The sequence below is a fragment of the Microchirus variegatus genome, assembly GCF_963457635.1.
Source record: "Microchirus variegatus genome assembly, chromosome: 10".
Lineage (NCBI taxonomy): Eukaryota > Metazoa > Chordata > Actinopteri > Pleuronectiformes > Soleidae > Microchirus > Microchirus variegatus.
In genome coordinates this window covers 20935844-20963777 of record NC_139811.1, presented here as the reverse complement: position 1 = coordinate 20963777, position 27934 = coordinate 20935844, and the positions used below count along the sequence as shown (strand labels likewise).

The 27934-nt window shown below is 40.8% G+C and overlaps 2 protein-coding genes across 2 annotated transcripts; both read left to right on the top strand.

Moving 5' to 3' along the window:
• Nucleotides 1-1076: 1076 nt before the first annotated feature.
• kat2a (K(lysine) acetyltransferase 2A) lies at nt 1077-10188 on the top strand (the record flags this gene model as incomplete). Its single annotated transcript, XM_083896004.1, has 18 exons — nt 1077-1292; nt 1646-1769; nt 2929-3074; nt 3179-3268; nt 3401-3582; nt 3739-3930; nt 4318-4424; nt 5133-5237; nt 7014-7150; nt 7257-7465; nt 7546-7672; nt 8266-8376; nt 8463-8606; nt 8697-8811; nt 8893-8929; nt 9557-9620; nt 9713-9797; nt 9912-10188. 18 exons carry the CDS (start codon nt 1077-1079, stop codon nt 10103-10105), a joined length of 2385 nt encoding a protein of 794 aa, XP_083752130.1. The 3' UTR covers nt 10106-10188.
• Nucleotides 10189-13900: 3712 nt separating this feature from the next.
• Nucleotides 13901-19098, top strand: dhx58 (DEXH (Asp-Glu-X-His) box polypeptide 58). The gene is made up of 12 exons (XM_083897116.1): nt 13901-13939; nt 14099-14289; nt 14621-14825; nt 14908-15098; nt 15203-15316; nt 16130-16262; nt 16350-16535; nt 16614-16864; nt 16964-17275; nt 17368-17558; nt 17641-17740; nt 17817-19098. Exons 2-12 carry the CDS (start codon nt 14113-14115, stop codon nt 18000-18002), a joined length of 2046 nt encoding a protein of 681 aa, XP_083753242.1. The 5' UTR covers nt 13901-13939; nt 14099-14112; the 3' UTR covers nt 18003-19098.
• The last annotated feature ends 8836 nt before the right edge of the window (nt 19099-27934 follow it).

The following is a 27934-nucleotide window of genomic DNA, read 5'->3' as shown; positions in this document are numbered from 1 at the left end:
GCAGGGTAGGTTGTGCAATACTGGCTCTTTTGTGCTAAATCATGTCTTTGAATGCTTACAATTAAGTCTTCTAGAGGCTAATATGCTTCTTACTCATTAGAAAGTAATAAAAAGCCCCACTTTATTTAAAAAAAAGAGAAAAAATCATGTTGCAAATGATTGTGAACTAGCATGAAAATTGTTGTTTTATAATATCTAACGATAACATTATTTAATGTTCTTATCTTGTTTTGCTGATTGTTCCAGAATTTGGTATTCATTTGAAAATATTCCCAGCTGTGTTACAAATGCGTTTACTGTTTATGTGGCAGGTGTGCTACTGCTCCCTAGTGCTTCAACTGAGTAATTACAACTGCACATTTGGTGTTTGATTCAAAGCGCCAGGGGCAGACATTAAAGGGCACTCATTACTTCAGTTAAAACTATGAATTCATGAGTCCTAACTTGACCGTGACAACGTTTTCTCAACATGCGGAGGTTGTAGTTAGGCGCTGAGGGTACTAAGCAGTGAAGACTATATCATTTGACTTATGTGTATATCATTCCAAACAAAATACCACACACTTGCAGTTATAACCTTATTTTTTGAGGGGGGAATGAAACGAGACTACGTTACGTTCCGTGACCGCTGAAAATTGACTTCTATAAATTAGCAGCAGGTAAATTCCATTTCTGGAGGTAAGTAATATTGTGTTGTCGTTCACACATATGGGGTTATGTTAAACATTTGAATAATATTTAATATTTGTCTTAGCAATTAATATTCAAAACTTTGAATATTAATGGTTATTTTTGTAAACGAGGTCTTAAAAGCGATTTTGATAAATTCACCTATTTTAATTAAAAAAAACACTTTTTGGCAAAATGTTTCTGTCAATCAAGTGTGAGTCACTTTCACTGCTGTCGTTTTGTTTTTCCACCTGTTCCAAAACACAAACATAAAGATGTGAAAATATATTTTTTAAAAAGGGCATGTTTTCCATTGCCGTGGTTTTTACACCAAATCTTCCTACAACCAGTGAAGGCAGCATACGAGCTGCTACACCGGAGCGGAAGACGAGTCCAGCAGCGTGGATATGTCGGATCCGGCATCGCAGGCCCTGCAACCCCGGCTTCAGCAAACCCAGTCCACTGGGTCCGGGGGGTCCAGTACAGGTTCCGGTCCAGGAAACAGCGACCCGGCCAGACCAGGACTTAGCCAGCAACAGCGTGCAAGTCAGAAGAAAGCCCAAGTCCGAGCTTTCCCACGGGCGAAAAAGCTTGAGAAACTTGGCGTATTCTCTGCATGCAAGGTAGCTTAGCTTAGCTTAGCAACGCTAGCCAAAGTTGACCACAACAAAGCACTCGCTGGGTGTTGTTAGCATCTGTTGGGTAGCAAGTGTTAGCACAACCAATATGCCGCACACAAAATGCAAACAATTAGTTTAACGAGTTAACACATATTACATTGTGTAGCTAACTAGCCACAGTCTTGGACACGTGTGTTATTCACAGTATACGTGTTTTTTTAGTGACTGTCTTAAATGGTAAATCAATTATTACCGAACCAAACCATTCGTCGAGTTTATGTTTAAACTGCTTTATCAGGTGTGAATTGTATTTATAATAATTATAACTGTGGTGTGTTTTTTTGCCTCACTTGAAGGCTATCGACACATGCAAGTGCAATGGATGGAAAAACCCGAATCCACCGTCAGCTACGCGTATGGACCTACAGCCGCAAGCCGCCAGCCTGAGCGAGCCGTGCCGCAGCTGTGGACATGCCCTGGGTACAAACGCCTTCCTTACAATTAAACCCCAGCACAAGTAACAACCATAGTGATGTTACGGAACTTGGATAGTTTGTGGTTACATTTCAGTTATCTTGGTTTAAATAAGCTTAGACTCTGTCATGAAAGCAGTGGCACAGCAGTTGCCATGGTGATTGATACCTTACAGCTGGTCTCCTCCAGACCAGGTTTACAGCCAGGTATAAATAATCCTGTTTGCTGTATTACGAAGTGAGATAAGTGGGCATGTTGAGTCGAAAAGTCAGAGTTTTGTCAAAAAGGTGATTCTCTTCAACCTGGCTATATCACCATGGTAACTCGGGCTGCACACAAGAGTTTGGGTTTGAACTCTTATAGAAAGTGCCCTTTCTCTCAACATCTTCTGTGATGGTTTCACCGTTCTTGCGAGATCCCGTGGACTTAACTAGCCAGAGTGTCTAGAGATTATTTTTTTTGATTTAAAGAACACAAACAATAAGATATTTAGCTGATGAAATGTGTACATATGTGATCTTATTGAGTCAATCTTGATAAGGTTCAGACACATTCATTCCACTTTGGTTTGTTTAAAGATATCTCTATATCTGCTTCATTATGGGTCAGTGTCGGTTTTTTGGATTATGTGCACTTCTGCTGCATCACCTTGAAGTTTCAGAGCTCTGTGCAGCTGTTACTTCAGAAATAAATTGAAGGAAGTGAGAGTGCACTGGGTGGTCAAGTAATCTTAATATACATTATCCTCTATAGTAACTTCCCTCTCTGGCTTTATTTACGTCAATGGTGTTGCATTTCCAGTAATTGTAATATTGTTCTCAGCTCTCTATTTTGCTTTATAAGCTTTTCTTTCTCTTACTCAATGAATGTGCTGTTTCGGTTGATGTGTCAAATGCACCTTTTCAAGAAAACACACGCAGTGCCCGATGCTACCTGATACAGAATGCTCTCTTGTATCTGACTAACGTAAACCTGACTTGACCTAGCCACAACTTTGAATCCTCTGTGAAACATGTCAAGCAAGGGATGGACTGATCTGACCAAGTCGATCCTATCTTTATCTGTTATGTCAATTTCTTAATTCTGCTTTCGTGAAATAGCTGTCAGGACCTAATGAGCCATATGTGTGTGTTTTTAAAAACATTTTTTTTTACTGTGTTTACAGCTGATCACGTGTCCCACTTGGAGAATGTGTCCGAGGATGAGATTAACAGGTTACTGGGGATGGTGGTGGATGTGGAAAACCTCTTTATGTCTGTGCATAAAGAGGAAGACACAGACACCAAACAGGTCTACTTTTACCTTTTCAAGGTAAGACAGTCGTGTACCTGAGCAGAGAAATGGCAGGGGGGTCTTTCCTTAGTGTCATTGTTTGGCAATTAAAATTGTCATTCATTTCACACTCTTTTTCTTAGCTGCTGAGGAAGTGCATCCTGCAAATGAGCCAGCCAGTTGTAGAGGGATCCCTCGGAAGTCCGCCCTTTGAAAAGCCAAACATTGAACAGGTTAACATGGAATTCAAAGCATCTAGTTATATTTTCTCTGAAAATGGGTGCTGTTGTTGTCTTCATACTTTACTAAGATTGTCACAATTCACATTTGGCTTTTCTCTGACTTTGTTGCCTTATATTTGACAGGGGGTGTTGAATTTTGTTCAGTACAAGTTTAGCCATCTGGCACCGAAGGAAAGGCAAACCATGTTTGAACTATCAAAGATGTTCCTCTTGTGCCTAAATTACTGGAAGCTGGAGACACCTACACAGTATCGCCAGCGCACACAGAAAGATGATGGGACAGCATACAAAGTTGACTACACTAGGTGTGTGTGTGTCTATTATGTAATTTGAGAAAGAAGTGTATCACTTGTTTCTACTGATCAATTTATACACTGGTTGATACTTTAATTTGCCAAAATTCTATGTTGGACATTATTATCAGTTTTTACTCAAGGAGTGTTTTTACTGATGACTCCCAGGTGGCTGTGCTACTGCCATGTTCCCCAAAGTAACGACAGCCTGCCACGCTATGAAACCACTCAGGTGTTTGGCCGCAGCTTGCTCAAGTCCATCTTCACCGTGACTCGACGCCAGCTCCTGGAGAAGTTCAGAGTGGAGAAGGATAAGCTGCTGCCAGAGAAACGCACACTCATCCTCACACACTTTCCCAAGTAAGAGCAGGTTTTTGAAATTGTGTGTCAATAGATTTCACCATTCGTTCATGCCTGTAACAGATTAAAACTGGGATAATGATATCAGAGTTGGCCAAGTATGACTGCACATATCATTTGACTTCAGTTTTCCATTTCTCTCTATACTCGCACACAAAAAGGATATAAAAACAAATAATTAAAAACAATGTTACATAAGAAGTAGTTAAAAAGTGGGGTAGCTGGTTCAAAGTCACACTTAATGTCTGAATGAATGTGGTGGAAAGGGTCTGTGCCACGTTGAAGACTTTGTATTGGCATCAAAATGCATTTGCGTGAATCCTTAGATTCCTTTGGTGGATTCCTTTGGTGTGTGTGATTATTACATTTGTACATGTGTGTCATCAGGTTTCTGTCCATGCTTGAGGAGGAGATATATGGTGAGAATTCACCCATCTGGGAGGCTGACTTCACCATGCCCGCCTCTGAGGGCACACAGCTGGGACATCAGACAGGTGAGGACAGCCTGTTGTAAGCTTTTTGGTGGGGTGACGTAAAATGATACATGATTAGCTCAGTCAGGTGATCAGCTGCTCCAGAGTGTGCCAAAACCAAGCTCAGAGAGGAGACGGTGCTTTTGCTGTGGAATGATCTCCCTCTGCACATTAGACAAGCCTCCTCCCTGTTTTTTTTTGTTTTTTTTTTAATCTCTTCTTAATACTCATCTCTTGTCATTGGCCTTTTGACACTATCTAAGAAAGTGTTGTTATTTTATTTTGTTTTTATTGTATTGCTGTTACTTTTACCCACGTTTTGCGTCTTTTAATTTATTTGTGTTTTATTTTATTGCTTTGTGTGAGCTTTTATGTCTTTTCATTTATTCTGTCTTTTATTAATTATTCAGTCCATCACTTTGGTCCCCTGTGGTTGTTTTAAAGTGCTTTACAAATAATGTTGGATTGGATCAGTTTGAGTGTTTCTGTTTACAATTGAAAGCTGGTTTCTTTTGTCCATATAACAATGAAACATTTAATGATTTTTAGAGTGGGCAAAACAAGACCATTTAAGAAAATAATTTTGAGGTTTGGTAAGCGCCAATCAATATATTGATGAATCTCATGGAAATGATTGTTATTTGCTGAATGATATCAATACATATAATAGTACACACATATATGACTTCAGCTGCTGTTACATTTACTCTGTACTTCTCTTCATTGCAGTGATCAGTCCAGCAGCAGTGTCTGGCTCCCCAGCTTTAGCTAAAGGCCTGAGCAGCATTTCCTCTCTTGGCAGCATGGACACTGGAGGTTCAGAGCCCATCACAGGTCAGTCACCACTGCACTGCCCTCATTTATATTAATTTCTTTACTACAGGACAGAAGTTGCAATCACAAATGTCTCATGCATTTAACTGACTGTACCTTACACACATCTACGTACTTAAATATACACATGCGTCATTTATTCCTCTACAGTTTGGAATCTTTCATTTGAGAATCTGACCAAGTACCTGTAACTGTACAGTCTGAGAGCGTGTTCTCATTCAGGGATACTATTGTCCTTGGAAAGAGAGCCTCATGGGACTTTTTTGTTGACAAAATGATCGACAATCGACACGTGCGCACCTCGACAAAAAAAATAAGATTAAGAAAAGTCGAAGTGTCACAAACACGTAAAGTTCACGACCAACGAGGTTAAGAAAGCTGTGCACGAAAAGGTGAGCCTGCTGTCCAGGCTCCCTGCACTCTCAGTTGGTTGCTCAAAGGCTGGTTTGTAGGATGAGTGTGTGGCTAGTCACCTGTAACGGAAGCCTACATGGTTACAACAGCAGTTCTCTCCAGTGGCTGTGCGTGTCCAAGCTTGTGTGTGTGCATGCAGTGCGAACAAGCTTGCACTAATGTTTTGGACGGGGGTGGGGGGGACAACAATAAGCCATCTCCGCGAATGAAGACGGCATCTCACCCAGTCGAGATCCTGCACTCTGGTGGACACAACTGTTCCGCTTTTTTGAGCCTAAAACAAAGTAGTACACTGTAGAATAGTTTCCACCACCCGCATTGCTGCTGCTGTAAAAAAAATTTTTTAAATCGACATGCGGACCTTGACAATCGACTCTCAAGATGTCGTGAAATACCCATCCTTATTTGTGACACTCTGGTGAAAACTCTGGCAAATAATATCAAAAATTATTTTGGGGCATTTTCTGTTTGACATAGAACCAACCAAAGGTGTGCAGCGACAGCAGTGCATGAAGGTGGAAGCTGGCAAATTTATTTGAAGGAATTACAGGTCATTATATAATATATATTTAAATGACAGCCCTACTGGAAACTGCCCAACATTAACAAGCAGAAAGGGGTGTTGCGCCTCCTTGTGGAGCGGAGGTGCACACACTTAATTGAGTAGTCCAATTTAACAGGCTAGTCAAGCTATCATAACTCCATTTAACTGTGTATGTAAATCTATCATGTAACAGATCTCACCCTCAGTTTTGCTCTGTTTCTGCATCGTAGAGCTGCTCCCACGCACTGTCATCACCATCTGGTTTCAGTGTCCACACACACAAACACACACACACACACACACACACACACACACACAGAGCCACATCTCATATCTTTTGCTGCAGCTGTGCATTCACCCGTGAAGGTCATGCAATACTGTTGTCTCTCTTTTTGTCTTTCACTCTAGACCATGCAAACGTCTGTCATTCATGCTCTGTTGCACATGAGAGCAAGTGGCATACACATGCCCACGGAACAAATGTCCTGTTCAACAATTGTTGGCTGTTTTTGACTGAGGTGCTCACATTTTGCCATGATGGTGTTGGTATATAGAAATTAATTGACTGTATTACTTCCCTCAACAGTTTCAAAACCACTCAAGCAGTCATACCACAGTCAAAGTCAATGATAATTTATTTTTCAATTATTCTGAGGTTTGATGTGAGCATAGACTAATGCAAATGCATCACACTGCCGTCACAAGATTGTTTGATTGGATAAATGCATGAGGATTGGGCATAAAAGTGTACCTCCTTATATCCTTAGTATAAATGTATTTTTTTCAGTACTTTGACCTGAATGCTGTTGTCTGTTCAGGAGAGAAGCGTAAACTTCCAGAGGCGTTGACTCTGGAAGATGCAAAACGGATACGTGTGATGGGAGACATTCCTATGGAGCTGGTCAATGAAGTTATGATGACAATCACTGACCCTGCTGCTATGCTCGGACCAGAGGTAAGTCATGAAATGTTCGGTGAATTGTAAACACAGTAAAGTCAAATCTGTTTGAAATTTCGACCCAGTAATCCTGACGGTGTATATGTTATGTGTTTGTCGGCAGACGAATCTGCTCACACCAAATGCTGCTCGTGACGAGACTGCCAGGCTTGAGGAGAGGCGGGGCATTATAGAGTTCCACGTCATTGGAAACTCACTCTCCCAGAAGTCCAACAAGAAGATCCTGATGTGGCTGGTTGGCTTGCAGAACGTCTTCTCTCACCAATTACCTCGAATGCCCAAAGAGTACATCACTCGACTGGTGTTTGACCCGTATGTAGATACTGTCACACCCAGTTTGTCACACACAGTCAGATGCCTGTACGTTGTCCTGACATCTCTCACTTTCACAGGAAGCACAAGACCCTAGCCCTTATCAAAGATGGCCGCGTCATTGGAGGCATCTGTTTTAGGATGTTTCCCACTCAGGGCTTCACAGAGATAGTCTTCTGTGCCGTTACATCCAATGAGCAAGTTAAGGTATATAATGATCACATTTCAAATGAAATTTAGTCATACGTGATTATACACATTTAAATAGCTGTATAACTGTTTTCCATCAGTCAGATTTATTGGCCAAGCCAGGATTTGAAAGTATTTCTTCCTTTTCTCGCAATTTTACCACTTTTTCACCTTTTTATTAAAGTTCTCTAAATGCATATGTTAGCATTGAAAGCTTTATAATACAACGCAATAATGTTGTATGTCACTGATCACTTCATCTATAAACTATAAATACATAAAAAATATAATGAAAACAGCAATAGAGAAAGGGATATGCCTGCAATGCAGCCCTGCAACCCTGTTGAAAAAGTAAGCCACCTCTTTATATTGGATTATCTTCTTAATACAAAATACAACACAATGATCTTGTAAAGTTGTGTTGAAACTTAACCTCCCAAAATAGTGCTTTTCTTTGGCAAACAAAGAAGCACACAGTACTTTCAAGGGCAACATTGCAACCACTTTTTGCATAAAAATCATTGTTGTCTTCAGAAGTCACATTAATATGAAGATGCCTATTGTGAAAATCTTATTTATGTCATCTTCTGTCTGATCTGTTTAAATACAAGGGCTATGGTACCCACCTGATGAACCACCTGAAGGAGTACCACATCAAACACAGCATCCTCTTTTTCCTCACTTATGCTGACGAGTACGCCATTGGCTACTTCAAAAAGCAGGTAGTGCTGTCCTGACCCTGTCCATTACCGCTGTCATGTCCTCTCCTGTTATCTCATGCAGTCAGTAATTTGCGGTTTGCTCGCAGGGCTTTTCCAAAGACATCAAAGTGCCGAAGAGTCGATACCTGGGATACATCAAAGACTACGAAGGAGCGACGCTCATGGAGTGTGAACTGAACCCGAGGATCCCCTACACTGAACTCTCTCACATTATTAAAAGACAGAAAGAGGTCTGTGAGGCTGGAGCACTTTACTATACCCACCTTTTTTTCTTCACTGATCTGTGATTTTTTTTAGTGACGTGAACTGTTTTAAATCAGATCATCAAGAAGTTGATTGAGAGGAAGCAGAGTCAGATCAGAAAGGTCTACCCTGGTCTCACCTGCTTCAAAGAGGGAGTACGGCAGATTCCAGTAGAGAGCATTCCAGGCATACGTAAGCATCTGCTTTGTGATTAATGAAGAAATTATATTTTTCAAATTACAATTATCATATAATTAAGTATTTTTTTCCCAGGAGAGACTGGCTGGAAACCAAGTAACAAGGACAAAGGGTAAAAAAAAAACTGCCTCTTTTTTTTTTTTCAATCCATGTTGTGTTTAGATGCTTGTGTACATGTCATAATAATCAGCACCTTGAACTGGAACCAGACTGGTTTTCCTGTGCTTCAAAATGAACCTATTAGGTTTACATTTACCACTGTGTCCTGATGTTAAAAATTATTCATTCTGCTGCCACACTCCGATTTAAAGTGAGCATCTGTCAGTGTTTATTGTTCATTTAAAGTTGAATCATTTTGAACTTTTGATGACTGGCTTTTAAAGGATTCTGCAGAATGTCCAATCAAATAACAAACCACCAAAATGATAATACAGCTGAAAAACTTCCATCAAATAATTAAGCAAATTTATAATTATAATGGAAAATGTATTTGAACTCACTGAAGCTTAAAGAAAAAAAAAAAGCATCAAAGCATTGTTTTCTAAAAAGTTGTCACACCATCAGCATCTGTGTTGCTGTTGTATAGTGGTTGTTGTATTTAAAAACGAAGATATTTATAGATGTAGATATGCTAAAAATAACAGCAGCAATGATAGCGATATAACACAAAGTGGAGGAGAGAGTTCAATCATGTGATAAAGGATAATTAGTGATTATTGTTATTTGAAACGTTTTGTAGGAAAGAGGTGAAGGACCCTGACGTGTTGTACAATATGCTAAAGAACCTCCTGGCCCAGATAAAGGTAAGAGTCACTTGTTGACACCAGACGGGAACAGACACACACTGCAGGAGTAACAAGGTGGAGGCTGAGGAGAACTTTTATCTCCTGTGCAGACTCATCCTGACGCCTGGCCCTTCATGGAACCAGTGAAGAAATCTGAAGCTCCGGATTACTACGAAATCATCCGATTTCCCATCGGTGAGCAAGCGTCTCTTTGATTACACAGCATTTCATCCGCGTCCTGGTTACAGTCACTGTTTAAACTCTACATTTGTTTTTCATTTATTTTATTTCCTCATTTTGTTGCCACAGACCTCAAGACCATGACGGAGAGGCTGAAGAACAGATACTATGTGACCAAGAAGCTTTTCATTGCTGACTTGCAGCGAATCATCACCAACTGTCGTGAGTACAACCCACCAGACAGCGAGTACTGCAAGAGTGCCAACACCCTGGAGAAGTTCTTCTATTTCAAATTAAAAGACGGAGGCCTGATCGACAAATGAACTGGGCTAAAGGATTACAGACAGACGAGGTGCGACAGTCACGGCTGCCACAAACACACACACCGAGATGAAGCAGATCACAAAGGAAGCTATCACTGGTTGCCATATCTGAGATAATAAAAGGTTATTAACAAACATGAACATGACGGTTGTTTGGAAACATCAGAACCAGATGAGCATCAACGTAAAAATGGCATTACATTTTCTCTTATAAAGTTAGCTTGTATTTTCTTTTTTTCAGCACTCTCAGTAAGTTAATAGTTCCTAATTAACGCATGTGTCATTAAGTGTAACCAAAGTTACTGGTCCAAGTTCTAACAATATCACTCTTTCTATGATTATTTATCACGAGAATCACCTCATTGTGTTGCATTTAATGACATCCATTCATTCCAGTTTGTGTAGAACTTGTCACGTGAGTGTAGTGCAGAGTTGTTTCACAGAAAACTGGACCTCGGGACCTAAAGCCACGTTGCCTTCCGTTACTGACAAACACTTGAACATCCATTTTAAAGACACAGAAGCAGGAGTGAAGTCAATTCAATAATAATAATGAAAGACAAGTAGTTGTGTTGTTGGGGTTTCTCTTTTCATTCCAGTGCATAATAATTATCCCTGACACTATGGGATCTTGCAACTTTAATCTCAGTATTATTCCTGATACGAAGTGAGATTAATTATGAAAACCTGAAAACAGACTTAACAATAATAAGAAAAGAAAGATAATTTCTCTTCTTGTGACTAGAAAGAGACTACCATCACTTTTGTGTGAAGGGAAATCACTTCTCAAATTGTTGCCTTCAAGGAAACATGTTCATGTTATACAGTTAAAAATAATACATACTACTGTTTATGGACTATTCTCCACGGTTAGACTTTTATTCCACACTGTTAAACATGAGGTCGTACATTTGTGTAGCTTTCACCGCGCTCTCAGGCGACTCTGTAGCTCTTGGCACTGGATTTTTCTGTAGTACACTCACTTCCACACATTATGCTAAAGTAGTCCGTCTCGTGTTCGGACCAGATTTGTGTTGTGGTCTCACAGGTTTACTGGATCGTTTATGTCAATAAGTCCCCAACATGGTGGTAGCAGTAGTGGTGGGCGGGGGGCAGGGGGGGACAAGGGGGGACAAGGGGGGACAAGCTAACTAGCAGTCCTCACGTAGGTTTAGGAAAGAAGGAAAACAAGCTGTAGCAGGTGCTCATGCATGGTGAACAGTTTACAGTTTGCATTTACAGAAAATTTTGAGCCCATTTGCTGTTGCAGGGTTTTTATTTTGCATTGTTACAGAGATTGTAAGGCAACATTTTTTGTGTCAAACTGAGCACTTCCTGAGAGACATCCACACCGTCTATGGAAGCAACTGTCCAGTCCTTTTTGAGCCTGTTTATTGAATGTTTCACTGACACGTGTGTGTGTGTTTTGTTTGTGTACATGAGTGAGTGATGGTGTTTTTTTTTTTTTTTTTTTTTTTTTTTTTACTTGAATCATCACTAGCTTTGAATTACTGATGCGATGTCAGTGTTGCGTTATTCAGGGTTGTCCGTTGTGTACTTCTTCCTCAGTCTACCAATGCTGCATTTCAGATTTTCTTATAAGATGAACTTTTCACCAGTTTGACAAAGGCTACTGTCTCAACATATGGTATGCATACCATTTACTGTAGCTATAATACTGTCCATGACATTTTTTCTTTTTTTTAATGAATCATTCTAAAATGTCTCGGTGATTTCTAAGCTGTTACCAATGCCACAGAAACAGGTAAACACAACAATGCAGTTATCAACATGAGTCACTTGAACTCAAGTCAAAGGTGAGTTATGATTCTGAGATTTGTGACTTGACAAAATAAACAACAAAACCAACTTGTGACTTATTTGTCATGATTTGCCTGTTTTTATCACGGCTGGGTTCAAAATTTAGATTTTCCGATGTATACTAAGCTTTGTTTGAAAGATCAATATCTAACATTTCCTCTATCGTCTGCACAAATCTTACGAGACAAGGTCACGATAGTTTTGCATGACTCCACAGAATAGTTTACTTTGCCATCTATGTTTTACTAGAAATGCCTCACACCACCTTTCAGTTTCTCTGGTGTCATGATTCTCTGCTCCAGAGGACAGTTTAGTTTTGATTCTTATTTCTTCTCCACTGCCCTCTGCTGGACAACTTGGTAATTACTTCAAACTGTCTCAGCTTTAAGCCTGTGTATTTTGAATACAGGTTTCAGGAAACAGGTTTTGAAGGTTCAAGTTTGACTTTTGACTGTCGAGCTGCATTCCGTGGTCATATTAAATACAAAGCACATTCATCGAAAACTACTTCAGGTTCGATTATTGAACTAAACACGGTTTTGATAATGTACCAGTTTAGGGAGACCCCAATTTAAATTATGTGAAAATCTTTCATAACATCACATCATAGCCCGGCCTTGTGAATCAGGTTTGGGTCATTTTAGGAATCAGCTGTGATACCCAGCTGTAGTATTTATGCTCTGACCAGCAAATAAAGGTCACATATTCCATTTGGTGTTGTCCCTACCATAGCGATGTTGGGTTTCTTCAGTTCAGATGTTCAGGTTTAGAAGTGGAATGTGGTCCGCTGACCTAAATATACTGAATAATTAGGTTTTTTGGGACATATCCCCCGATGATGATGTCAGGATCCATTGGACTCAAACTGGAAGAATAGTTCAGTGAACATAAGTCATCATTTTCACTCATGGGTTGGCCACACAAGTCCAAACTTGACTCCATTGAGCATTTAACACAGCAAATACAACACAGTAAAAATTATAAAGTAGAGAACAAATGCAACTGTGTTGTTCTCAGACCCATTATAAGTCTAAAAAACATTGAAAAAATATATTTTCAAGGGCTAATCCAGAAATGAAATGCTGACCGATGAACGGACATACTGATCGTTATAAAAAAAAAATGACATCCTATTAAATGTGAGTTTTTACTTCTGCTTTTACCCCTTTATTACATTTTTTAACTTGTGACTATATCTATAGATATCTACATATATAATTTCCTGTGATCTTCAGATTATGGAGCTTTTTAGTTGGGGCTAATTTGCTTAATATGACGTTGCATCTGATTTCTTAACCCACAATGTGTCATACCTGAAGTGTTTATTTCTAATTGTGCGATATTAGTAATATTTTATGTTACACATTCAACATGTATACATTTACCCTGAAGTTATTATACTTGTTATTGTCTAAGAAACTTGCCATGATACACTGTCAGTATGAGATAATGCCACTTTTAGTTTGGATAAGTGTCTGTTCAAGTTCTGTCCTGTGAAACAATGACTTGCAGTTGGAAACGAGAAAGGTTCCAGACAACCGGAGGGCAGAAAACCACAGTCATGGGTATTTCCCGCATCATCACTAATGCTCCTGTAAGATTCGTTTTCCTGATGTGAAGAAGCAGAACACATGGGGCCCAGTTAGGGAGCATACAACACGTCCAACACCTTGAACAAACACCCGAGCTGTAAGCCAAATGAAGAGTAAATGACATTGATAAATACACAAATATGGCTTAAATATGACTTTTTAAATAACAGGGTTGTGAAAGAATTCATTAATGTTAGTTTAGTTCAGGCCTGTACTTGTCACTTCATTGTAATAACTATCTGTTGGACCTCCAGAGCCTCCCTCAGTAGGGCCAATTTCCTGAGTTCAATGCACTTTCAGTTTCGTTTTCCCTCCTCAACAGCTGATCACAACACGATTTAAAAACCCCACCACCCACACTGTGTGGTGAGAGTGGACAAGGAGAAGCTGAACACACCACACACATCGCCACTGCTGACTGGTGAGTAAATAAAGGCGATTGACTCGGATGAATGACAATGTTTGCTTGTTTTCTCTCAGATTGATTCAGACTGTGTGTGTTACCAGTGATCAAAACAAAGTGTTTATTCCTTTCCTGCATTATTTGGACTCTATATTGCCATGTTGTGTTTTCAAACAGGACTAAAGTGGAGAATGGCAGACTTTGGACTTTACAATTATCAGGAGGAAGTGGTTGAGAGGGCTCTTCAGGGGGAAAACATCATCATCTGGCTGCCGACAGGAGGTGGAAAGACCCGAGCTGCTGTGTATGTGGCCAAAAAACACCTGGAAAAGACACCGCAGGCCAAAGTGGTCGTCCTGGCAAACAAGGTATGCAGAATATGTGCTTGCAGCAATATAAGGGTTATCATTATGATCGTTTTTTCAACCAACCAAATACAATGACAAAACGTGCAAACTGAGCTACGAATGTTGTTTCCTCATTAGTCTACACATACCTCCTCTCACCTGCTGTGTACATACAGAAAATGTAGTGATGTGATTTCTACACATCCTCTTTAATTCACTGAATCTGTTTATGTTTCTGGTGTTTTTATGCACAAATCAAAACAAACCTAAACAAAAGGCTGATGGACACTGTTATCCTGGAGAACCCAAAATCCTTTGTAAAGCGTCTGTTTTCATGTATTCTATAATTCAGGTTCATCTTGTAGAACAGCATTACACCAAAGAGTTCAAGCCCCACCTGGGCGGCAACTACAAGCTGATTCCTGTCAGTGGAGACAGTGAGGTGAAGGATTTCTTCGGGAAAGTGGTGCAGGAGTCGGATGTGGTCATCTGCACAGCACAGATATTGTATAACGCTATGATCAGCACGGAGGAGCACAAACGTGTTGACCTCTCAGGTCAGTAAACTTCCACTTTTAATAGTATTGATTATGCTGTTGTGATGACCCAGGTGAGCTGACTCTTCACAGTTGCTTGCAGATATTACTCTCCTGATAGTTGATGAATGTCACCACACCCAAAAGGAGTGCGTCTACAATACGATCATGAGATGCTACGTGGAGAAGAAGTTGAAAGGAGAAGGTCCTCTGCCACAGATCCTGGGCCTCACTGCGTCACCAGGTGCAGACGGCGCAAGGTCCATGGAGAAGGCTGTTGATCACGTCCTGCAGGTTTGTGACTGTGTATTTGTCTTTTATCACTTGCAATGAGGAACTTGGCTGTGAGGTTTGCACTCTCTCATCTCCTACTAATGCTTATCATATTTCTCGCTTAGATTTGTGCCAACTTGGATTCAGCCATAGTTTCAAGTAAGAACTATGCCACTGAGCTAAAGGAGAAGGTACCCAGACCCATCAAGACTTTTGACATAGTAGAGACCAGGCCTGAGGTAAGCACTTTTTTTTTCCTTTTTAAAGCGGACCTAGACCGGAAGTTCCAATTAACGCTGTTTTTTAGTGTGTATCTGCGTCATTACATTGTTTAAGAAGCCCTGAAGGTTCAAAACAAACAGTTCAGCCACTGCTGAGAACACTGTGTTTTATTGTAATCTCGGGCTCAGCGAGATCTCTGAAAAAACCTGATCCGGTTACGTAAACACTGGTTCTTCTGAACAGCAGATCGTCCTGCTCCGGGCACTAGTCCGGCCACATCCGGTTGCGTACATTGAACCACAGAAGAAGAATAACGTCCGTTGTGGAGGTGTTTCACGAGCGTCAATGTCTTCTGACTCCGGGTCGAAGTCATAAAATGGACTGCGGCGAGGAGTCGTGACGAAGCTATTTTTAAACATTGTTAAATCAATGTTTTGATAATGAGGAGCAGTGCATCCACCGTTCCAGAGGGGGGAGCTGCGCTTCTGAGAGCAGATGTGCTGAATAGTATTGGCCAATCACAAGACTCTGTCTTCTGGGGGTGAGAGTTGAGTCTCAAATATCGCGGCTCAGGAACACCGTCAGAAAATACTATTTCTATCGGCTCGTTTACAGCAACTAGGAGGTTTTTGACCATAAGAACAAGTTAATGTATGTAAGTAGACCTCCATAATTAACATGTGCAACAGGACCACTCTATGTGACCTTTAAATTTTAAAACTCATACTTTTAAATTGACCCATTGTGATTCTCTCACATTCATATCACACGAGTTGCAATAATTACTTCAAGACTTGCCGTAACACAGACAGTGACTGTTTTTTTTGTAGGATCCATTTGGGGATCGTCTGAAAATGATGATGCAGATGGTCCATGAGTACATGAACTTACCTTCGAGCTGCGTGCTGAGAACGTTGGGCACACAAGAGTATGAGGCTGATGTGGTAGTTTTAGAGCAGCGTGGTAAGAACCTATGATGTCAACATAACACACTTCTTTCTAAGTGAGGCAAATTGACACTCATTGTTTGTTGTGTGTTTTTTGAATCAGGGGTACGAGAGGACAACAGGCTGCTCGCACAATGTGCGCTCCACCTCAGACAGTACAATGACGCGCTGCTTGTTAACGACACGCTGCGGATGGTGGATGCTTACGATTCCTTAGAGAATTTCTACATCTTAAAGTCGACCAGAGTCATCGATGGAACAGATACCTTCCTGGTGCAGCTTTTTTTTGGTGGGAAAACAAAACAATTAGTCAATTGTCTTGATACATAATGGTGTAGAATTTAATCCCACTGTCTTTACTACACAGAGAACCAGGTGCAATTGAGGAAACTTGCAAAGGATCCGCGCTATGAGAACCCAAAGATGGCCAAACTCGAGAGTGTTCTGCTCAAACAGTTTTGTCCAGGGGTGCAGTCGAGGGGGATCCTCTTCAGTAAAACCCGTAAAAGCATCCACTGCCTCAATGACTGGGTCCTCACCAATAGAGCCTTACAGGAAGCTGGCATCAAGGCAGACATTCTGACTGGGGCAGGCAATGGCATCACTTACATGACACAGGTGTGCTGACCTATGAGCTCCACTCTTGTTATTTAATTGTCCAAGTAAATTTTGCTTTACTCCTCTATGATTCTGTTTCTTTACATATATTATTTGTAGCGCGAGCAGTCAGACACCATCAAACAATTCCGCCAGGGGATTCTCAACCTGCTGATCTCCACCACTGTGGGAGAGGAAGGCATTGACATTCCTGAATGCAATCTGGTGGTGCGTTACGGCCTGCTTACTAACGAGATTGCCCAGCAGCAGGCGAGAGGACGAGCCAGAGCCCAAGACAGCCAGTATTCAGTGGTCGCCTTGAAAGGAGGAAGGGAAGAACGCAGAGAGATCACCAATGAGCTTCTGGAAGAACTGACTGCAAAAGCAATTGCTCAGGTCCAAGATATGAGCGTCCAGGAGTTTCGCAGAAAGGTGAGGGTGTGTTACTTAGTTAATTCTTAATTTTGCTTTCACTGCTCAGTGTTTCTACTATAACCTTTCATTCTCTCTCTCTCTCTCTCTAGATAACTGAAATACAGGAAGAGGAAGTTATTAAGAGGAGATTAGCAGAGAGCTGTAAAATAATTAAGAAGAGTCGCCACACTGCTTCAAGTGTCCAGCTCCTGTGTCGAAACTGTTTCAAGTCTGTGGCCAGTGGCAGCGACATTCAACTCATCGACAACACGCATTATGTTAATGTCAATCCTGACTTTGAGTGAGTTAAACCTCTTGCTGTCATAAGAATTCATCCAATTCCAGGCGAAACTTTTCCAATCATGACTCGTCTTTGTTGTCAGGAAACACTACAAAGTCGGTGGGAAGGTGCAGTTAGCAAAGAAGTTTGAGGACTGGGAGCCCGGACGCACAATCATTTGCAATCACGGCAACTGCAACAAGGTACAGTGAACCTTTGGACAGTCCTGCTCAAAGCAGTTTGCAAGTTTGTTCATAATGTTCTTATGTAAATTCACAGGAATGGGGATTTGAGATTAAGTACAAGGAGATCGCACTCCTGCCCAATCTAGCCATTAAAAACTTTGCCCTGGAGACTCCTGATGGCAAGATGACTGCGAAGAAGTGGAAGAATGTCCAGTTCACTGTTGGGAACTTCAGCTTTCAACAATACTGCGAAAAGAACTTCCCTGACCTCATTGACTGAACAAGAGGTGCTTTTTATCTTTGCTTTTATTCCAGTCTAACGGTATTAGTGGAACTCCTTCTTGTTGAATGTGCTTTATACTATAAAGTATATATATATATATATATGTATATATATAACACATGCTATTCAAAAATCAACGCCACACATTCTAGCTCTTGCGCTCCAGGGCCACTGAGGCAGCAGTGTGCTAAAACCCCATTACTCATCGATCATGCTTGAAATTAGCGTGACAGCTTTGTTTATGCCCACGGTCTTTGCTCCCTTTGCGTGGATATGTGTGTATTTGCCATGGTCCATCTCAAGTTGAGCACAGAAACAAAGCACACAAAGAAGTCTGTCGTAACAGGAAGCATAACACTCCTGAACCTTTGACGTGTTACTGATAAAGCTGCTAAAAATTATTCTTAATTGAAAAATGTTTTTTTATTAGAGTCCATTCCTTGACATATGATACTGATGTTACGTAGATAATGATTTATGTGATTGTTATTTAAAAGGGTTAGTTTTAACATTTTATTTTTGAAATACAGATTGTCACGTGCATTCATTTTAACTCCTTGTTGTACACTGCTTTGTACCATATAATAATGATTTATAGAAACATCCTTAAATTAAATAGATGAAATCAAAATACATTGAAATCAACATTTCTCTTGAGCGGCTAAACAGAGACTACATCATGACTAGTTTACCTCTATCAGCCACAAGGTGTCAGTGTTGGTTCACCAGTGCTCACTCCGACATGTCCTCTTTTACCTTTGTAACCTTTACTTATAATATGATCTGACCAGAAGGAAGATTTAATCCCCAGAATGATAATTCTCAGAGGTTCTTAGGTCTCGGGGGTCCCCAAGTTCCCAAGAATATCCAGCAGTGCAGGTGATAAGGAAGATGAGGGAGATAGTTGTGTAATTCTCTCTTCTCATCTACTTGACTGATAAACACTTGTGCACTTTATCCCCAGCTCTGCTTCAGTGGAGTGGCCATTTTGCCAATAGTGTAATTTAGTGCGTCTGTGACACACTGGTGAGAAGAAAAGTCAATCGTTTACAGGAAAGTAAAGTCAGTAACAGTGAGTGTTTTCATGCATTCAGGGTCCGATATTGTATATAATATACTGCCATATCTTCTGTCACATCCAATAATAAAGAAACCACAATGTCGACACGACAGAGTTCTCTTTTAAGGATCTCAAGATTTGTGCTGAATGTTGCTTCTTCCAGCTGCTGCTGACCAATCAGTTGTGATTTTGCTGCTGCCTTGGTTCACACATATGTATCTATATTCATTTCAGGATGGCAGCTCTATTATTAGGCAGATACATTTATTTTTTTGATTCATTGAAACAGTGTCTTGTGCATCTCTGGACACGACATGATCAGGTCAGTGTCGCATGTGTTGTAATCCTTTCAAATCTGGAGGCTGGAGTCACTCAGAGCTGCCATGTTAATCTGCTGTGGTGTCACGGCTCACTCAGAGGCAGGCAGTCAGAGAGGAGCCGTACAGTGTGTGTGATTCACTGTGATCAGGCTCACGCTCTATAATCAACACTGATTACTTCCTTTCACTTTTCAGCTCAACACCCCCGTGCATCTTAATTGCAATTAGCTCTCTTCTGAAATTAAAGAAGCTTGGAGTGATTGAGCGTTTGGATGATAACGTGGTGCGTTTGTGTGTGTGTATGTCTGTGCATGCACAGGTGTGTTAACGCAAATTTAGGCAATGCAATCAAAGAACAGTCTCCTTGTCAGTTGTATCTAGGGCACGTCTGCCTACTGTACATGTGATCCAGTCGGTATTCTACATGAGCCACATCAGTTTGGAGTTTGGGAAAGAATGGATGGAAATTGTTTTTGTGTGGAGTAAATGTTTCACAGGAAATATTTTTATTAGCACATAATGCGTGTACATATTTTCAATAACAACCAGTTTACATATTAGATTTGAAGGGGAGCAGAAAACTGAAGTGAAACAAAAAGGTAATCTCTCAGCCACTACTACTAACAGAGGAAAGACATGTTTTGATCATCTAATAATGACTTTCATTGCTTGTTGCAGCCTCTCTAATTAATAGCAACCACTTCAAATAGTTCATATTTACTTAAATTATTTTCTTGGAGATTTGAAGTGTCAAATTATGTTTCCCAATTGTATTGCACCCCACTGTGTGGTTAGTGTCGGGCCCAAGGTTGGTGTAGTGGTTAGCACTCTCACCTTTGCAGCAAGAAGACCTGAGATCCTGGTCCCCCTGGTTGGAACAACTTTGGGCCCTGGTTGGAACAAGGGCGTTTGGGTCATTTGTGATTGTGAAGTCCTTTGGGTGTCTAGAAAAGCGCTCTAGAAATGTAATGAATAATAATAATAATAATAATAATAATAATAATAAAAGGTTGCGTTGATTTGTCTGCAAACTTTTCTGGTTTACAGATATTTGACACGACAACAAATATGGAATTGAAACCAAATAATAATAATCAATAATCTAATAATCGATTCTATTGTGTGTGTTTGACAGGTCATTTACCCTGATTGGCTATTTGACCTCTGTGTTGTGGACAGTTAAAACTGAAAGATGTGGACTTTGCTGAGTTCTCCTTCACAGAGAACCTCAGAAAAAAAGAAAGAAAGAAAGAAAGAAAGAAAGAAAGAAAGAAAGGGTGATTTATATTCTGCAGGTATTTCAGCTGTTCAACACAAAACAAACTGAGCGAGTGAACAGGATTTAATGCAGGATGCAGCACAGTGTGACACTTCCATTGTTGGCACTTGGCTGAGCTCAGTCGCCTGTAAGTGTTTCCAAATTACCTGTGAATTGGCAGTTTATTTGTTACCTACACATATTTTACTTTTATAGCGCTGTAGCCATGGGTGCGCTCGTAACGCTAAACAGCTTGTTGGGTGTTGTTAAATTAACACATCCCTCTTCAGACACACATAGAAAAAAGTGTGGTGATGTCAGTTTGGTATGTGCGCAGGTGTCTCGGGTTCGTATTGATGACAGGTTTTTTGCTCACAGCGCTCGAACGCAGCCTGAGGTTTCTTGTTGGAATTGATCAGGTTGAATCTGCCTGAAGCATGAAAAAGTTATGGGCTGTGTGCCGTGGTTTTTGTGCTGCCATAGCAACCGTGGCCTTGTACGGTTGTTTTTGTTGTGTGGATTCGGGCCCCTGCAGGATAATTATCTGCTGCTGGGCCCCTGTTGTACTGATTTTACCCGACATACCATGAAAGACTGACATTTCCTCCGATGTCAAGCCGAAACATCCGCCCTCTGTCATAACAGACATACATTTGCTCACAGTGTGTTTGGTCGAATAAATATCTTCATGAATGCATGGTTATTAAAGTAAATAAACATAAAGATTTTCCACTGTAATATTATATAATATTTAACCCTCTAACTCCGAGCGTATCGCAGGTTGGCGCGTTTCCCGCAAGCACACTTTGCGTGACCACAATTACACGATGGATGGTTTGTGCTATTGGAAAAGTTCCAATGGTTTATGAAAGCTGAGGAGATACTTTACGGTAACTTTACTCGCGCTGTTGCAGAAAGCCAGAGAATCAGCGTCTTTGTCATCAGATAGGAGAGAGTTGGAAAAAAGGCCTGTTTTTTAAGCATTGAGACAAAAAGTAAAACAAATGTTACATTGAAATATGTTTATACTGTTCAAAATTCGAATTTAACACACACAATCTGGTGTTCATGTACAACTACAGTGTTTTTCTCTAAATAAAACTTTTAAAATTGTTATTTTAACATGCAGTAAACTGTAAATAACTGCCAGATATTGGAAGTTATTCTGGAAAAAATGGGCAAGAGCACTTTTTCTTTATCATTAAAATAAGCAAAACAATTCCACACAGACATTTTGAGGCTTAGGTGTTTAAGGGTTAATTTAATGTTTATGAGGAGGTGCCCTTTTTTACTTGAGCCCCTGCCCCAGAAAATGTCTGTGCACAGCACTGATAATCCAATTACTTTGACTGGTATTACATGTTGGTATATTGGCCCATAAAAAGTTATTGGATCTTTTTGTAAAGAAACAAAACAAAACCCTTATGCACTCAAGTCAATAGCAAGTAAAGAACATGAAATATGAACTCCAAATCTCATCTTGCCTCTAACTCAAGGGTGTCAAACTCTGGCCCACGGGCCAAATTTGGCCTTGTGTATTTACATTTGGCCTGCGAAGCAATACCAAATGATTACTCGTTTACTCGTTCTCGTCTAAAGGGTTGAAAACGCAAAAGTGTGCTCTGAGCTGCTCACGCTGGCTATCCTCCTGTACGTGTTGACGTCAGATCCATGTGCAGTACAGCCAAACGACCACAACAAACATGTCAGATTATGTCCATCAGTCGGACATTCAAGTTGCCTTAGCTGCTCTGATACCGATGCAGGAGTCATTTCAGCAATTACGCAGAGTTAATGTTTTGGTTTTCGACTGTGGGCTATCAGCGCTACTAGAGAGAAGTAGAAGGATGTTTCAGCGCATGCGCGCGGTCCTGGTGTTGTTGTACGGCAGTGCTTCACAGTGCCACCTAGCCACCTGGCATGCATACTACATCAAATGTCACACACTTTTTTGCGTCACAGTGTGCATGCAGATTTCCACACAAAGACGCTCGTCTAAACGCGAAATAAAAAGTGGGAACGCAACGCCACTTTTGCGGTTTGTGTTCAGATCGTTGTCGTGTAAAGCCAGCCTTAGACGCCACTATGATACAAAACATCACAACAAGTAAAAGGACCTGGACATTACTCAAAGATGTCAGAAAGTAGAAGAGATGAAAAGAAGTCTGGTTTCACAACAGGCGATGTTAATAAAAAAAAGCCACATCATAAAGTGAAGCTGCTGTGAAGGCTAGTTTTATTGTGGCAGCAGAGATCGCAAAATCAGCCCGACCCTTCAATGAGGGAGAGTTTGTGAATAGATATCAATGTTGGCCCATGGCTTTGTCCAAGTTTTACATTGTGTATTTGAGTTTGACACCCCTGCTCTAACTGATAGCGCTGTTTTTAGCATTGTACCTCACTCTGGGAAGGGGCGGGCCATTTTTGATCACAATAGAGTGTGAATGCTGTCAGTAGCTGACCGAAGAGTGAACTGCTCAGCTGAGGAGAAGTAGACAGGCTCTTTCTGCAGAAACTGAGGTTTTTGACCATAAAAACAAGTAAATGCTTGTAAGAAAACCTCCATAACTCACATTTTTAGTGAGAAAATACCATTCTACTCCCCCCTTTAAGGGAAAATTGTGCGTCATTATGGTATGGAGAGTAAAGTGGTGTCCCATTCCTTTTTATCTCATTTCAAGCTCTTGCAGCTTACAGTAAAACACTTAGCAGTTGATGTCAGCAAAGTCCATGAGGGTTCAGGGCTTAAGGGTTTGGTGGAACAATGGCATTGGGCCCCAGTTCTCAGGGTGACCCCCCCCTCATGATGTATGAGGCATAAGAAGGGACTGGGTAAGAATTAAAGTCTCCCTGTGTGCATTAATGTGGACAAAATTTATAGTGGTGGACTATGTCAGTTCGCAGGCTGCAGACAGAGGTCACACCTGTTCGCTCAGGGTCACGCGGTCTCATGCGGTCTCACGCGGAGCAACGCATTCACTGTCGGCACTCGGTGAATCCTCTCTGCTTGTCTCTTCTCATCGTCACATTCTCTCGAGGACTGTGCACTCACGCAGGACAGAGGGAGAGACGATGAAAGACACAAATAACTGGTACACGGCAGTGAGACCATCACCGGGACATGCATGTCCTCTGAGGGTCGGTGGACTTGTCAGCCGGCTGTGTTGCTTGTCCACCTTCCAGCAGAGGTGACGGGACATCATTGTCTCTATTCACATGGCAACAGAGGCGGATCAGGTTACCTTTGCGGGGAGAATAAAGGCAATGACATTTGCAGTGGACCGGCCATGTGTTATGTCCACTCACCACCGCTTTAGTAGGTACACCAGTTCAACTGCTTGTTCATACAAAGTGAGCATTAGAATGAGGACGAAAAAAGCGACTTTGAATGTGGCATTGTTGTTGGTACCAGACTGGCTTGTCTGAATATTCAGAAACTTGCAGATGTACTGGGATTTTCATGCACAACCATCTCTGGAGTTCACAGAGAATTGTAAAAAAAAAAAAGAGAGAGAAAGTATACTAGTGAGTGGCAGTTCTCTGGGTGAAAATATCATGTTGATGCCAGTGGAGAATGACTGAAGTGCTCGTGTAAGCAGAAGACAATGGGCCAATTCCAATTCCTATCTTAACCCTCAAGCTCAACCCTTAATCTTAACTGGCCCTCAAAACCAAGTATTGAGGGTTATTTTGTCACTTAGAAATGGGACACCCCTTAAATGCAGATACGTCTTCAGACTGTAGGGGGCAGAATAACGCGAAAGCTGCGTCCAGTCTGTCAACTCCAAAAAAGAAGAAGAAGAACACATTTACGTCACGATTATTTATTATGATCCGTTTGTCAGTCAAGTTATTAGGTTGTCAGTTAGTTATAAGATGATACTCATACAAATACCACAACCACGGACATATTCAGCTGACAGTTACCACACACCACGGCTTATTGTAAAGTAAACCATAGCAAACGATCGATTGTCCGCACCGGCCGGCTATTGACAAAAGATCGTAAAATTAAAATAAATGTTATGCAACAATAACGTCAGTAATCCATAAAATGGGCCTAAACTAAGATAATACAATGGTTTTCATCATTTTTATATCTCTATTAACAAAGAAAATACTTAATTTGTATCGCACTCGCTTCGCTGCTTTCAGCGCCATTTTTGTTTTGTGAAAACACTCAATGCATTCTGGGTAGCCCTTGCTCCCAAGGGTGGTCTCGGAAAATCTCAATATTGAGGGCGATACAGCCCTTAAACTCGGCCCTCAACTTAATTTTTCTGAGAATCGGGACAGCACTTGCACTAGAGGGAGCGTGCATTTTTGAGATTGAGGGTTAAGATTGAGGGTTAAGCAAGGAATTGGAATTCACCCAATATCTGACGAGGTGTTTTACGTCTGTTAATTTCATGATACATTCCCTTTTATCAGTCTATTACTTAAACAAACAAAACATGTTTGTGAGTATTTTTATGAAAGCACTAGTCTGTAATCTTTTGATCGAGGACATCACAGAGTCAACAGAGCTAGATCGTGCTTCTTTTCAGCATGTCCTCACTGTCCGCCTCATTGTTTCGCAGCGTTTTGTCTCCCTTTCGCTGCCTGCTGCCTTCCATTTGACATTTTCTGTGACTACTGAATTATCTCAAAAATGAACTCCTAATAAGTTATTTATCAAGGTCCTTTGACATCTCTTTCATTAAGCAAAAGAAAAAAAAAAAAAACAGCTGTCTGTGTTTCAGTCCAAAACACATTATGACACGTCGGCAGTGACAATATTATCGTTCATGTCAAAACGGGACCTCATTGTCTTCCAAAGTAATTTTAGCGCTTTTATTCTGCTCGTGCATAAAGGTTTCGCTTTGAACAAAAAATGAACGTCTTGCGGTTTTTCTCTCTTTCTCTGCATCTGACTGCAGTTTTTGTGACTTTAATCTTCATTATTATTATTATTATTATTATAATAGCCATATTGAGTTGTTTTTAGGCATTCAAGTTGGCGAGGACTTACTGTGAAATCATATCTGTGTCCAATTTCATTATTTACTCCTTTTTGGTCTCTGGAGTGTCTATGTGTGTCTTGTATTCCTCATGTTGTGGGGACCTAAATCTGTTTACATTATGGGGGCTTTATCTTCATTATGGGACCAAAAATCAAGTCCCCATAACATAAATTACTACATTTTAAGTTGAAGACATGTTGTGATTATGGTTAAGGTCAGAGTAAAACATATCCAGGAAAAAATGTAAGTCATTGTAATTAGGGTTAGGGTGTGTGATTTAGAGAGAGCGAGATCATGGACATTAGGGTTAAATTCAAATTGACAGTATGACTGAGTGATACAAGTCTATACCAAATAGTTTTATTATATAATATAATAGTATATAATTCAATAAAAAAAAACCTTAAAGTTTATTTAATTGGTAGGAAATGACAAACTCTTGTCTAACAGGGAGTCTTAACCCCCTCAAAAATGGAATACTAATAATATTCTGAAGGAAAACAATAGGTTCCTTGCACTTCACCACAGGAGCCATTTCGGCCCCAGGCTTTTCCGTGCTCGGGCCCTGATATAATTACAATAATTACGCTCCAATGGGGGAAACATTAAGTCAATTAAAATTAATATACAGTTCAGATAATTACTATGTTTGAATTATGTAAGATCTGCGGTCAAAGATGTTTTCTCCTGTGGAGGGCAGCATTGGTGCACAGGCTGGATTAGATTGATTAGAAGCAGAAGAAGAAGAGATGTCCTGTCTGTTGCACCCTTAATTGCGTGCAAAAAGAAAAAAATTCAAAAAAGGCACACATTGAACGTGTGCGGTATTAGTCAGTGGAATTTGTGACACCACTGAGTTCTGTACTACCACCTCTGAAGTTGTGGAATCAAAGACATCACAGACATTTCCTGTTTCGATTTTAAAGATGAATCATGAATCTCTTGCAATACAAAGTCAGTAACTGCTTATTTTGGTCTCAAAACTTAATTGCAAACAGAAGAGCGCAGTGTTTCGTTTCTGTCACAACACACAAGATGAATGACGAATGTGAGGAGCTACGGGAGGAAAACGAGCTGCTAAAACACAATCTTCAGCAAGTGCAAGCCTTGCTGGAGAAGACGATAGAAAATGAAGAGGCGAGGTGCAAGTATTATGAATTCATAAGTTCCACCGCGTCGGAGTCAAAGCATCTGCATCAACAGAAATTAGACCAACGGCAAAATAAAATACAGGCGCTCACTTCGCCGCTGAAACGCATGAGCGTCAACACCGGCCTCACGGCCCGGGCCTTCAAGTTGCATGAGGTTGTTGAAATCCAACACCTTGAAGAGAAAGCAGAGATGCAGGTGGACAAGTCCAGCCAGACCACAGGCGTGCAGTGCAGCAACCAGGAGAAGACGGAGAAGATGTGTATAGATTTGAAAAACATCGCCTCAGACGCAGTGAAAGCAGCCAATGCCTTTAAAGAGACAAACGACCGTTTGAAGACTCAAAATCAGGAGCTCAATTTTTTGCTGCTTAAGGAGATGGGTTTCACCACTGACCTCCAAGCTCAGGTCGCAGAGATGCACAGGGCTCTGCTGAAGCTGCAGACCGACTCTGGAAAATGTCAGGAAAACCACGAGGAGGTGAGCAGACACCAGACGTTTGAGACGGTGAAGAATGTTGACCTCGTTGCAGAGACAACAGAGAAGCAGGAGGATGAGGTTGTGGAGAGCGCGGCGGGACAGAGCAGCCAGCGAGATGAGAAGAAAACTGCACCTCCAGATACAACACAGAAGACGTACAAACACACGATTGACCACCTGCAAAAGGAAATTCAGGACATCCACTCTTTTTTAAGACAGAAGGGTGTCAGTGGTGGGCTTAAGTCCAAGAGTGTTCAGAAGCAGAGGAAGAGGCCTTCACAATGGAGAAGGTTCCTGAGCTTCTTTAAAAAATACAAGAAATTAAATGCATGTTAACAGTCGTCTTCAGCTGAAAGTTGGACCAAGAAAAATTAGAATCTTGACACGTTTCCTGTTCAAAATCAAAATCCAGTTAAATAAATGGTTGAAATCTGGACACTTTATGAAACAGCAAAAACTGCCTTTTCCACACCTGTAGTTCTCATGGAGACCAAGGCCTGGTCCTAATGAGGCAGAAATTTCTGGGTTAATATTTGAATTGTGGTTATGGTTAATGTTTGGGATAATGTCTTGTTTTAAGGGAATGTTGTGCAGTGTCCTAAGAACCTAACCTGTGTGTTCTTGTATGGGTCTCTTTGTGAGGACCAAAACCTTATAAA